General features: G+C 49.3%; 1 protein-coding gene across 1 annotated transcript in view; it reads right to left on the minus strand.

Annotated features, from left to right (window-relative positions):
• Positions 1–4,593: 4,593 nt before the first annotated feature.
• lrp6 (low density lipoprotein receptor-related protein 6) overlaps positions 4,594–13,105 on the minus strand; it is a gene marked incomplete at its 3' end in the record, with an annotated part of 42,883 nt that continues 34,371 nt past the window's right edge. The window contains exons 14-20 of the mRNA XM_084486323.1: positions 12,785–13,007; positions 11,926–12,162; positions 11,296–11,406; positions 10,160–10,390; positions 9,462–9,598; positions 7,424–7,521; positions 4,594–4,927 (exon numbers count right to left, since the gene is read on the minus strand). Coding sequence (XP_084342449.1) covers positions 4,594–4,927; positions 7,424–7,521; positions 9,462–9,598; positions 10,160–10,390; positions 11,296–11,406; positions 11,926–12,162; positions 12,785–13,007 — 1,371 coding nt within the window. The remainder of the gene's footprint in view (positions 4,928–7,423; positions 7,522–9,461; positions 9,599–10,159; positions 10,391–11,295; positions 11,407–11,925; positions 12,163–12,784; positions 13,008–13,105) is intronic.

Genomic DNA, 13,105 nt, shown 5'->3' on the forward strand with positions numbered 1-13,105 from the left:
ACCCTAACCCTATTCCTAACCCTAACCTTAACTCTAACCCTAACCCCAACCTTAACCCTAACCGGGAAATGTGTTTGACTAACGTTAGTTTAATATACATTACAATTGAAGTTACCTTCCCCGCGGTCACGTGATGGATTTTAGCCTTTTTGGATTGGATCAGGGATTTAAACCAACGTGATTGGATAATCTCTGGCTATCCCCTGATTAATATTCATTTTCCCGGATCCCGCCTACGAAAAACACATTCGCCTACCGCGACACGTAGAGTAGAGGGGGCGTTGCCAGCCGCGGCACTACCGTAACATGTAGAGTAGCGGGGCGGTAGAAATACTGGATTTATGGTGTATTGCCTTTTAAGGAATTAGATTTATCGTGCTCCGTTTGATTTATAAATAAAATATAATAATTATATTATAATTAATTGCTTCCTTTCTTTTTTATTTGATTTTAGATTACACAATCATAGTTGAGTTAGGAAGTGAATTTGAGGTACTAAGGAATTTTTACCAGAACAGTTTACTTCAGACCTTTTACAAAAAATATTACATTCTCCATCAATAATTTAGCCATAGGTCACAATCATAAAGTGTTTTGCTAGCGCGTTGGCGGTTAGCGTATGGTGCTACGGTACATACAGCATATTCAGTCAGTCAGAACCTCAGCGTTCATAATGAACAATCTCAGGATTCATACTATTATTGGATTTGTGTTTCTGTCCCTCAACCACTTCTTGGAGAAGCATTTTTTTTCCACACATGATATATAATATATCATTTTCAGATATACATATAATATTAATATTTGTATATAGATATGGTAATGATTGGGGCGCAGTTTACTTCCAGCTACATGTATACCTTTGTCAACTATAAAAAGGTATCTTTCCAATATCTTCCCGCAGAATTGGGAAAGCATTTATCTTCATGAGCAGCAAAATGACACAAACGAGATCGAGGTTCACTCACTTGTATTTAAAAAAAAAAAAAAAAAAGTCAGCATTTCATTTGTTACAACAGCTTATGGTGATATCTGAACAGGCTGTACAGGTCCATCTCTTATATGGCAAGCATTCAATTGTAGAAAAATTTAACAAAGACAAAAACCAGGTGGGGGTAATATAGGATGAATTTGAAAAACCAAATGTTGGTCACCTTGTAAATTCATCCTTGCAGACTACCATGGTTACAAAATGGATGGATGGCAATATTTCAGAAATCTTCTGTAGCCAAACGTAATCGTCACTCCATACAAAGAGAAAAAAGTGCTTTTTTTTACCCATCCCAAATGTTGTCACCTACCAACCAAGGCCATTCCATACATTTTGTTACACTTTTCTTGACCTTTGAAACGCTCAGATTTTAAATGTAAAAACAATGTCCACTTTTTCGTATCCCAGGAAACAGCCGTGTTAGAACAAGTTCAACCGTGCGGCAGGAAGAACAGCTTGTTTACCTTAGCTCTCTGCGTTTCATTTTAGCTTTTGCTCTTGCTTTTGACAAATCAAATCTTTTAATAACCACATTATGCCTTTTATATTCTGAACACAAGCCTTCCCTTTCTCCAAACCCCACACATTACGCATCCAAAAAGACTGCTTCTGCAGGTGGTAGTGTGTTGTGTGTTGTGTATTGTACCGGAAAAAAAAAAAAAAATCAGCTAAAGTACTGTGTAAAGTGCAGTTAGAGGTTGAGAACGTCTCCAGATAAGGTTGAAATGACGTGCTTGGGAGGCACAGGTCAAAGGTCATTCAGACACAGCCTTTAGACGTCGTACGGAGATATGAGGCGAGTGATTGTAAAGACTTTGTTGGCTTGTAATGCACTGTTGACAAGGGGTGTCTGCTGACCAGACAGGGACGCCCGCTCACATCGATCGCTTCCACGATTGTAGCTTTGCCAATTGCTTTGATCGCATTACTGTTCACCTACACAGTTACGCGCAAAGTTTGATATTTTGCAGAAAATAACAAAAAAACAAAACAAAGATGAAACTTGTCTTTTACGATTCAAAAACAGTACGGTCTTTCAAAAGATACATTTGTAGGTAAAAATCGATGATATAGTGTTCCAAACATCGGGAAGTATATAGCGGTGTGTATACAAAAACCTTTACCATCCACATAGAACCCTTTGAGATTGTCAAAACGATGCTGGTGTATTTTGTTGCGTTTCCCGTTTAGTGGCGACGTTTGTGCGATGCTACACCGACTTTCGAGTCTTGTACCCCGGAGAACTGCGTACCCATTCCGAACTCCCCGGAAAAAAACGTAACGATTAAAAACGTCGGAGGAACACTTTGTAACAATCCTCACGAGACGAAACACCTTTGACGACGTTAACGAATATCGCTTTGTTAAAAAAAAAAAGAAAAGAAATATATACACATATATTTCTTTTTTTGTTTGTTGTCGTCGCAAAGCGACACGAGAAAACGGAAAGCAACGGAACACAGCAGTTATTTTTGATTGTTTTGTTTGTCGACAGATTGTTGACACAAGCAAAGAAAAGGCAAGGCGAAAGGCGAACGTCACACAGGTGATCGGAGGGGGCCCTTTCCTCCCTTTGGCCCTTCTTTTCGTTTCTTCTTAAAATGAACAACAAGGCCACAAGTTTGGGGCCCCTGGACTCAGAGGCCGAGAGGAGAGTTGATCTTGTTCGTTCCTCTCGTAAAAAAAGAAGAAAGCTAGCGATTTGGCACGACACTGGACGTCGTAGGACCGTCGAGGGCTCAGGTTGTGTTTTATAGAAACGAGCAAAAACAAGCAAGAGAGAAACAGAACAGGAAAATAAAAAACAGGTTCACTTGGGATACGCTTTTGTGGTTTTTCCCACACCGGACCTGTGTTGAGATTGTCGCCGTACTTTTGTAGTGATTCTTTTTTTTTTTTTTTGTAGAAAAATATAATGGAGGCATATAAAAAAAAGAAAAGAAAATGAAAACAAAAAAACAAAAAAAAGACGGAATGAAAGAAAGTACTGCAAGAACTCAATGGATAGATTTACAATGATTCTCTATATAGCTTATAAATATGTTATCTACACAATATGTGGTACAAAAATACTATAGCATTTAGTGGGCACTGGATTTTGTTTTCCTTGAAGATAAAAACCATGAAATCGATATGGAGTTGAGATGATGCTCAGGCACGAGAACTGTTCCGTAAAAACAATTAAAAACAGAAAATAAAAGCAGACAAATGTAGCGTTTGTTGTGGTGGTGATGGGTTTAGATGTAGTGAGGTTGTTGAACGCACCCCGCAGCCCCGGGCCTGACCTATGGGCAGGGGGTCTTCTACAGCTGCGGTCAGGCATTGTAGTGTTAAAAAATATCATATATAAAAACTTCAAACCAAATATGACGAACATGAAGGCTACGTTTTGGTTTGAGTGTACCCACCTGTACGTAAAAAACTGGGCATTGAAGATGTGAGCCATGCGGTGTTGCTACGGATACAGAACGAGACAGAACTAGTCTGTACCGCCTCTTGACTTTGGACTTAAAATACATTGTACACGTGTTATATATATATAATCGTCCCTCTGCCGTGACATCTAATGCGTAGTGATGAGATAAGCAAATAAATATGTGCCGTAGTGTGACTGCTCTGGATCTGAACTCGATCCAGCAACAAAAAGAATAGGCTCAACTCTACAATTCCAAAATAGAAAAGAAAGAATACAGACAAGTTCCTACAAATCCATTTTTCTAATTGGAAAAAGTTGTCTAAAATTAAAGTAAAAATAAGTACCAGTACCACATTCTTTGCCACTGAAAACAAAGGGGTTTGACAAGTTGTTCCTGACCCAGAGTCTGGGCTAACCATTGAAATAATGGTTCTGTCCTGACAAAATGGCTGCCATATTGACGAGCAGAGTGATGCAGCACCCGGCAGCCTCCACCAGGGGGAGCCCTGCCGTTGTATTTTACCGTTAGCTGTGTAGTGGTGGGATTTTTTTTTTGGCATTTGGTAACCGATTGTTCGCGTCTATGTCCATTTTCATGTGCTTTTACATGTCCTTCAGCCTTGTAGGAAGGTAAACGTCTTTTCTCCTGGTTTAAGGCAACTTTATATTTGTGACGATTTTATAATAAAACCTTTTTCTTAAAAAATTTACAAATTAATACAAACCTCAATGGCATAATCATCAGTAAAACACTGTATAGAAAATATATAAATATGCTTTTTTTCTCTTTTCAATGTACAAATGTCCCGCCGCGGGGTCTCCGCGAGCTCCCATTTCCTCTTTTTCTCCGTGTCGCTGAGTGTGTTGTCATTTCCTTATCGTAATGTACAAGTTCCGGACCACACCCCCCACCTCCCCACCCTCATCCACCAATCACAGTCCTCCTCCTCCTCCTCTCCCTTGCGCCACAGTTCCCCCATCTCCTCCAAGTAAAAAAAAAAAAAAAAACTCATTCTATACACAAATTGGTATTTACAGTCAGATGGGAGGAGCTTCTGTGAGGGGGGGGGGGGGGGGGGGGAGTGGGCGCGTGGGTGTTGAGGTGAAGAGAGAGAGAGAGAGAGAGAAAGAGAGAGAGGGGGGGGGGGAGAGAGCGGAGCAGAGAGGGGGGGGGGGGCGTGGCTCCTCAGGAGGAGTCCGTGCAGGGGGAGGGCGGCGGCGGGTAGAGGTGGTGCGAGTAGCTGCGCTCCGTGAAGGGCGAGGGCGGGCAGCTCTCGCAGTTGTTCTCCTCGGCCGACAGGTACTGGCTGCGGGGCGTCGGCGGCGGCGGGAAGGGCTCCGAGTCGTAGTTGAGGTCGCTGACGTAGCCCTTGGCGCCCGCCCCCCCGCCGCCGCCGCCGCCGCCGCCCATGCCCGACTTGGGCGGGGCCCGGCGCCCCGGCGTGCAGTCGCTGTCGCACACGTCCGTGCTGCAGGGGGTGGTGGGCGGGGCGAAGTGGCGGTAGGTGTAGGGCCGGTAGCTGTTGGGGGGGGGGGGGGGGGGGGGGGGAGACACACACACTCATAGTTATGGTCATAGTCTGATGCGCGGCTCCCAAAGAATTGCGACCTTGCGTGGAGGCGACGCAAGCGGCAAGGGCTGCGATTGGTCCCGCTAACGTAAACCCGACGCAGAAGCAAAAAAAAGAGGTTCGCGACTGCGTGTGGTCGTTGCGTCGCGTCGTCGACGTGGAACCAGAAACCTGAGCCTTTTACAGCCAGTCACACACACACACACACACACACACACACAGGCAACCTTTTCCGGCTCCCTCCCTGGGCGACGGCCGCCCGGACAGGACACGGAAACACGTGTTCGGAAGATGCTCCGACGGCAGGGGTGTGCGGGAGGACACGCGCGCGCCGAGTGGCGAGCAGATGTCTCCGCTGGCGGAGAGGGTTCAGATGTTTTTCCGAGGCGAGTGTCGAGGAGATGTTTTGCGCGCCGGGGGGGGGGTTGGGGGGGAGATGTTTACGACACTTTAGCGGGAAAACTCGTGTACTGAAGGCGCTTCGGCGACCTCAAGTGTGAATTAGCAGAAATAAACGCCGAACTATAAACCGGTATTCCCCCCCCCCCCGTCATGATAACAGCTTTACATCAACGTCTGTTTAACACCGACCACATGTGGGTGGGGGGGAGGGGGGGGGGGGCTTTCCCCACCGCCCCCACTGATCAAAAGTGAACTGATCAAAAGTGTCTTGTTTTGTGTGGTTGTGCCAATCACCTCCGTAGCGTAGATTACACCGTTAAGAGACCGCGGGAATCGATACGGTTTATCCTGCTGGGGGGGACGCGACGAGGTGGGGGGTGGGGGGGGGGGACGGCGACGACAGTGGATCGGGGTTCATTTGGGACTTCAAAGAGCCATTGTTGTTGTTGTCGTCGTCGTTCTTAATGTTTTCGGTTCCAGCGCAGTGAGCGGAACCACGAGACAACACTGACCCATCTGGGATCTGGACTTTGGTCCCGGGGTCGAGTTTAACTCCCTCCTGCTCTCTCTCGTTTTTTTTTTTTTAAGGACCGTGTATACTTCTGATGAAATCGAAAACTTTGCCGTGTTCAGGAAGGCAGTAGCCCGCCTGCTTTTGATCTCTGGGTGGTTTGCTTAATGACGTGCGCCGCGGCTGACACCAGACACGGTGTGATGCATTGTGGGAAAGGTTGTTTTCGACGTCGGTCGCAGCCCTTGTCGATTTCAATTTCGTTTTCACATAAACTGCTACTCCCACTCTCTCATCGACTTTCTCTCTCTCTCTCTCGCTCGCTCTCACTCTCTCTCTCCCCCCGTGTGAAATAACATTTGGTCAAAACTTCACAGGAACGAGACCCCCTCTACGCTTTGACGAGCAAAGACCACGGCATGTAACACACACACACACACACACACACACACACACACACACACACACACAGTAAACAAAGGGCCGCAGGTCGGGCCCCAGTGTACAGTGAGGGATTGTTATAAGTGTTAGCATCTGCCTGTGGAATTCCTCTCAAGTTGCATCGGACCGCCGTGCCTCCCGCTGATTACATTTCCAAGCCCGGCGATAGTCCTCTGGCGCGGCGTTAGGTACACACGGAAAACACGCAGCGCTTTGCTTTGATTCGTCGCGGGGCCCCCGCGAGTGAGCGCGCAGTCACGCACACACACGCGACGGACACACAGAAGTACGTGCAAAGAAATGGAAAAGAAAAAACTTCACAAATGAGTTTTCGCTCCATTTGTCTTCACGGTTCAGTGTTTCATAACTTGTGCGTGTATCTGGTGCGTTGTGCGTGCAAACAAGCGTGGAAGGGAGAGAGAAAGTTTGTTTTTGTGTGTGTCCATGCCTCTGTGTGTACCTCTGTGTGTACCTGTGTGTGTGTGTGTGTGTGTGTGTACGCGAGGAACACACTCGCGTCTGTTCCTGCGTGTCTGCTTGGGTGTCTGTACCCGTGTTTGTGTGTATGTCTGTGCTCGTGCATGCGTGCGTGTCCGTGCGTGTGTGTGTCCGTACCTGTGTGTGTGTATGTATACCTGTGTGTGTGTACGTGTACCTGTGTGTGTGTACGTGTACCTGTGTGTGTGTACGTGTACCTGTGTGTGTGTGTACGTGTACCTGTGTGTGTGTACGTGTACCTGTGTGTGTGTACGTGTACCTGTGTGTGTGTACGTGTACCTGTGTGTGTGTACGTGTACCTGTGTGTGTGTGTATGTGTACCTGTGTGTGTGTACGTGTACCTGTGTGTGTGTACGTGTACCTGTGTGTGTGTGTATGTGTACCTGTGTGTGTGTACGTGTACCTGTGTGTGTGTACGTGTACCTGTGTGTGTGTGTACGTGTACCTGTGTGTGTGTACGTGTACCTGTGTGTGTACGTGTACCTGTGTGTGTGTATGTGTACCTGTGTGTGTGTGTACGTGTACCTGTGTGTGTGTGTACGTGTACCTGTGTGTGTGTACGTGTACCTGTGTGTGTGTGCGTGCGACCGTACCTGTAGGAGCGGTGTGTGGACGGGCTGTTGGAGGAGTAGCCGAACTCGATGGTGTACTGGGAGCGCACGGTGGCCGGGGAGGGAGGGGGATTCAGGATCTGGGGGGGAGGGGGGGAAGAGAAGAGCCGTTTATCATTCCATTCATTCTCTCAGCCTCCCGTCCTGGGAGCCAGCGGCGCTCCGAGCTCCTCCCAGGTCGCCTCACGTGGGAAGAAACGCGGCGGCGGCGGACTCGGTAATCCGAGGCCGTCCGGAGAAAACTAACTGAGCATTCATTCTCTCTGCTTGACTCACGACATCCAGTGTTGCCAGATTGGCCCAGGTCTCCCAGCGAATCTGGCCCAATCTGGCGACAGTGCCGACTCCCATCATCCCAGTCGGTTCGTGGTACCGGCGAGTGTTGATGGGAACCGCGTTTCGTACAATAAACTCAGACAAAAAGTCATGAAAACGAAGCGGGAGTTGTGGTTTCCTGGAGCAGATTGAGATTGGATCGGACGCAGCGGCTCTGGCGATGCAGAGCGAACCCTCCCTCCGCTATCAACAGTTTACACCAGCGCCTGATGAGGTGTGCGCCCGATGTTTCCCAGTACCCAGATGGCAGCGGTGGAGACATGAGGACGCCTTCGCAGCCGCCACGCTGCCAGGGAGTTTTATAAGCAGAAGAACGAGGGGTTGTGTGTGTGTGTGTGTGTGTGTGTGTGTGTGTGTGTGAGGGGGGGGGGGGGGGAAACGCATCCATGGATGAGAGCTTAGAGGAGCTTAAGACGAAAATTAAAAAAAAAAGACATTCATGAAAGTCAAAAATGGGGGTTAGTTTTTTCGCCACCTTTGAAGCTGATAGGACACGATAAATGTGTTTCAGCGGTCCGATTCGACCGCTGCTGATTCACCGTCGACTCCGTTCAGTGAGCGATGGGCGGTTCGTGTCTGGCTCGTGTTCGGCAGGTTGGGGTTAAGTATGGACATCAGGGTTCCAACACAGAACCTCTGGGACACGACTACACTGCCCACTACATAGGAGTACCTACCCCGCTTCTTCCCTGGAGCTGCTAGTGGCCTACAGTGAACCCACCGACCTGGAGGACAGATAGTCTAAAGGTCGGGGTGTCGACTCCCAAACCGAAAGGTTCTGGGTTCAAACTTCGATCCGCGCTATCGGCAGCTTAGGCACCCTCGTGTGTAAACAAAAACCACCGCGACTTGTGTTGTCTCAAAGCGCTCGGGCGCTAAACGACCCAACGGTAAATGATAACAAGCGGTGTTCGAATCGCCCGCTGGTTACAGTATCCTTGCATAATGAACCGTGTTGGTGTGACATCCAGTACTGTTCTCTATATTTATACCAGTACTGCTGCACGACTTGAACAGTAGTAACTGCCACGCTTGACCTTTGTAACCGTACATGCCTTCGGTCTGCAGTCTTTGTTTTTGCTTGGTTTAATTCGATTACATTTTATTTGTACAGCCCGTGATCACAGCTACAGCCTCAAAGGGCTTGGCAGGCCGTGTATTTACGACACCACCCCCAGCCCCCAGGGTGTAAGAAGAAATCCAGAGAAGGAACGCAGAGTCGGGGGATCCCTCCTTCCAGGGAGGGTTAGGAGCGCAATGGGGGCCATGATTAGCATACATACAAGTTCACGTTTAGTTCAACTAGATTTTGATTTTCATCGGAATTTTTATTCTACCATTTTACTTGACTTCTAATGTAACTTCCTCCCTCCATCGCTAACTAACATCAGCATAACAACATGGCTCACCCTGTCATTACAGTGATGCGTTAGTCACGCTCACTCACACACACACACACACAGGGGGGGGAGGGGGGAGGGGTTGTGGACTCTCACTTATTTGACTCTCGGGGGAGGGGGTAGTGACTAATTGTCCTATAGTGCCATTTAATGAAAACCACAACTTGTGTACTGGGAGTGCTAAAAGTATTAAGTACAAGTGGTGTTTAGGGGCGGATGGGGAAGACGTGGCCAATAGGATGCAGCGAGGAGGAGGAGGAGGAGGAGGAAGGGGCGGGCCTTACCGGCGGGAAGTAAGTGCCCTTGGTGCTGGAGGAGCTGCTGGACGACGCCCCCGTCACGTGGGCGCGGTCGTACGGCGGCCCGTTGCTCCCGCCCATGATGCTGAGGGAGCCAATCACAGACTTGCCCCTGGACATGCCTGCGGACACAGTGGGAGAGATCACAGAACACACAACAAGTCAGCGCACAAACGATGAGTTTATGATACAAAACACTAACAGAGCGAGGAAGCTTTGGCCGGCCATGCTTTTCCAGAGCGGTTTTGAAGCGGTTACGTTCCGAGTGAAAATTTTGATTTATTATTGATTTGATTCATTTCACTTCATTTTATTTCATTGTATGATTCTTTGTAGGTCTCGGTGAGAGCCTTCAGAGCCCTGCTCCTTTAAGAGGGCTGTCACCGTTCCAACAGGATCATAAACCAAGCTCGGCTTTCATCTCGGCGCCTGCGGTTAGGCTGCAAAAAAACGATTTGGCACTTACATTAAGATAAATGTTTTTATACATCCATATAAACGAAATCCATTTGAAACGTACATCACACGCTACGCATTTGAAATCTCAACGAGCTCCAAAAAGGGCAAGCAACACCCTCCAAAACCCGCCGCCGAACTTCAAACAGCACTCCGAGACAGTTTCCGACCGTCCGACCTACCCCCCCTCCACACCCTGAGACAGACAGACAGACCCCCCGCCGTACCGGGCAGCGACCCCGACAGCGAGCTGGGGTGGGGCACGTAGCCCAGGGGCACCGAGGACGGGCCGTGCACCACAAAGTCGTTGGTGACCGTCTCGCCGTCCTCCTTGGTGGCGGGGCAGAGCACACGCTGGCAGCCAAAGTACACGGCGCCCACCACGAACAGCGCCAGCACCACGCCCACGATGGTGCTGATGGTGTTGGACGGCTGCTGCGACGGCTCGTCGGTCGGGTCTGGGAGAGGGGGGAGGAGAGGGGGGAGAGAGGGGGGAGGTACAGGATGGTTAGGGCAGAGTTGTAAGTGGAGTGAATAGGATCTATCTATATCTATATGTACATCTATCTCCATCTATGTATATCTCTATCCCTATCTATGTATATCTATCTCTATCTATGCATATCTATCTCTATCTATGTATATCTCTATCCCTATGTATATCTATCTCTATCTATGTATATCTATATCCCTATCTATGTATATCTATCTCCATCTATATCCCTATCTATGTATATCTATCTCTATCTATGTATATCTATCTCTATCTATGTATATCTATATCCCTATCTATGTATATCTTTATCTATCTATGTATATCTATCTCTATCTATGTATATCTCTATCCCTATCTATGCATATCTCTATCCCTATCTATGTATATCTATCTCTATCTATGTATATCTATCTCTATCTATGTATATCTTTATCTCAATCTCTATCTCTATGTATCTATATCTCTCTCTCTATCTCTATCTCTATGTCTTCATGATGTATGTCCCTGCTTGTGGGCATCCTTGAGCGAGATGCCCCGAGCCCTACGTGCTCGGCACGTAACATCAGATAAACACGTCTTCAAAGCCAGAACCAGCTGTAATTTATATGTTTCACATGCTACACGACACCAAGTTCCAAATTGACAACGTTCACGATGTGTTTGCGTACGTCGACTTGGAACACGCTCACAGGAAAAGTTTCGGATTTACCGATACGTGTGCGTGTTGCAACGAGAGCCCGCTAGAGCAGTGGGTCTAGAACTGTGACGTCGTACCACAGTTTGAGAACTGAGGACACAATGTGTCCTCGTGCCACTCGGCGCGTGGACACTGCTTTGGCGGGACGTTGCGGGGGGGGGGGTACTCACAGCAGCCGATCTCGTCAGAGTTGTCCGTGCAGTCCATGTTGTGGTCGCATTTCTTGTGCTTGCCGATGCACTGGCCGTTGGTGCAGCTGAACTGGTCAGGGGGGCAGCGGACTGGGAGGGGGGGGGGGGGGGACAGAGGGGAGACGCTGGTGTTACACACTGGATCACAAAGTCTTAAGAGTGTTGGGGGGATTAAATGGAGCTTTTGTTTGGGGGTTGACGGATACGCTTTGGGATGAGTATTCCAAATCCCGCATACCCTGGGATTTAGGCTTTCACTTCCTATTTTGACTGAATGCACGCAGTAGACTAGTGGAATACGATACCACGGAAAAAAACACACGAGGGACGTTAACACATGTTGTAAGAGGGCCTGTTTTTCCCACCAGACAGACTGAGGAGTTGATCTAGCTCGCCCATCGTACATTTCGGTGGACCATCCCTTTTTGTGACGCCACTAATGGGCACATTCCTCTACGGCCCTCTACCAATAACCCCTCCACCTGGTTGCGGAACGCGGACCCTTTAATCAAAAGAAACGGATCTAAAGAAAAAGTTGATTTTCCGACAAAGACACCGAAAAAAATGTGAAATTGACAATTTTTTCCCCCCCGAAGCGTTGGGCCGAACCTTCACACTTGTTCTCGTCCGAGTGGTCCTGGCAGTTGAACTCGCCGTTGCAGCGCAGGCTGAGCTCCACGCACTGGCGGCTGTCGCACTGGAACTCCGCCTCCGAGCAGACGGGGCAGTCGCCCTCGTCGCTGCGGTCGTCGCACTCGGGGAAGCCGTCGCAGCGCCAGGCGTTGGGGATGCAGTCCACCTCGCCCGACGCACACGAGAACTGCTCCGGGGAGCAGGTGGGAGGCTCTGGAGGGGTGGGAGAGGGTGGGAGAGGGAGGGAGAGGGGGAGGGGGAGGGAGAGGGGTGGGAGAGGGAGGGAGGGAGAGGGAGAGGGGGGGGGGAGGGAGGGGTAGGGTGGGAGAGGGAGGAAGAGGGGAGGGAGAGAGAGGGAGAGGGAGGAGGGGGGGAGAGGGGTGGGAGGGAGGAGGGGGGAGAGGGAGGGTGGGAGAGGGTGGGAGGGGGGTGGGAGGGAGTGATGGTGGGAGAGGGGTGGGAGGGAGGAGGGGGGGAGAGGGAGGGTGGGGAGGAGGGAGGGGAGGAGGGTGGGAGGGAGAGGTAGGGTGGGAGAGGGAGGGGGGAGGGAGGGAGGGATGGACCCGATCGATAGACAGACAGAGACACGGAGAGAGAGACGGAGAGGGCGAGAGAATAATCAATTAGGAGATGAGTAGATGATAAATCAAACATTTCAGAGTTTGTTATTTTAAGACAAGGGCAGCGCTGACATTTAGGCAGTGTGAAACAGAATTTGTAAAAAAAAAAAAAATTTTGAAAGAAATATAAATAGCAAGCATTCACAACTAATCAAATCGTTAGAACAAAAACAACATCATCATCAAGCTCAGACCGGACCGCCGGCGGCTCTCACCTCCGCAGGAGAGCTCGTCCTGCAGCAGCACCAGGTGCACGGGGCAGGAGCAGCGGGTGCTGCCGTCGCCCTTCACGATGCAGATGTGCGAGCAGCCGCCGTTCTCCCAGGTGCACGGGTGCTTACCTGGGGGAGGGGGGGAGAGGAGGTGAGCGGGGCGTGAGAGCCAGCCTGAGGTCCACACATAAAGGTTCTTAACCACCCCCCCCAAGCAGTCGGGCTCCTGGGGGAACCCGTTGCCCCCCCAAAAACAGCCCCACACACACTACAAAAACACCTGGAGGAACCCACTGCCCCCAGCCCCACACACACTACTGAAAC

Source organism: Micromesistius poutassou, assembly GCF_964030765.1.
Source record: "Micromesistius poutassou genome assembly, chromosome: 22".
In the NCBI taxonomy this organism is placed as follows: Eukaryota; Metazoa; Chordata; class Actinopteri; order Gadiformes; family Gadidae; genus Micromesistius; species Micromesistius poutassou.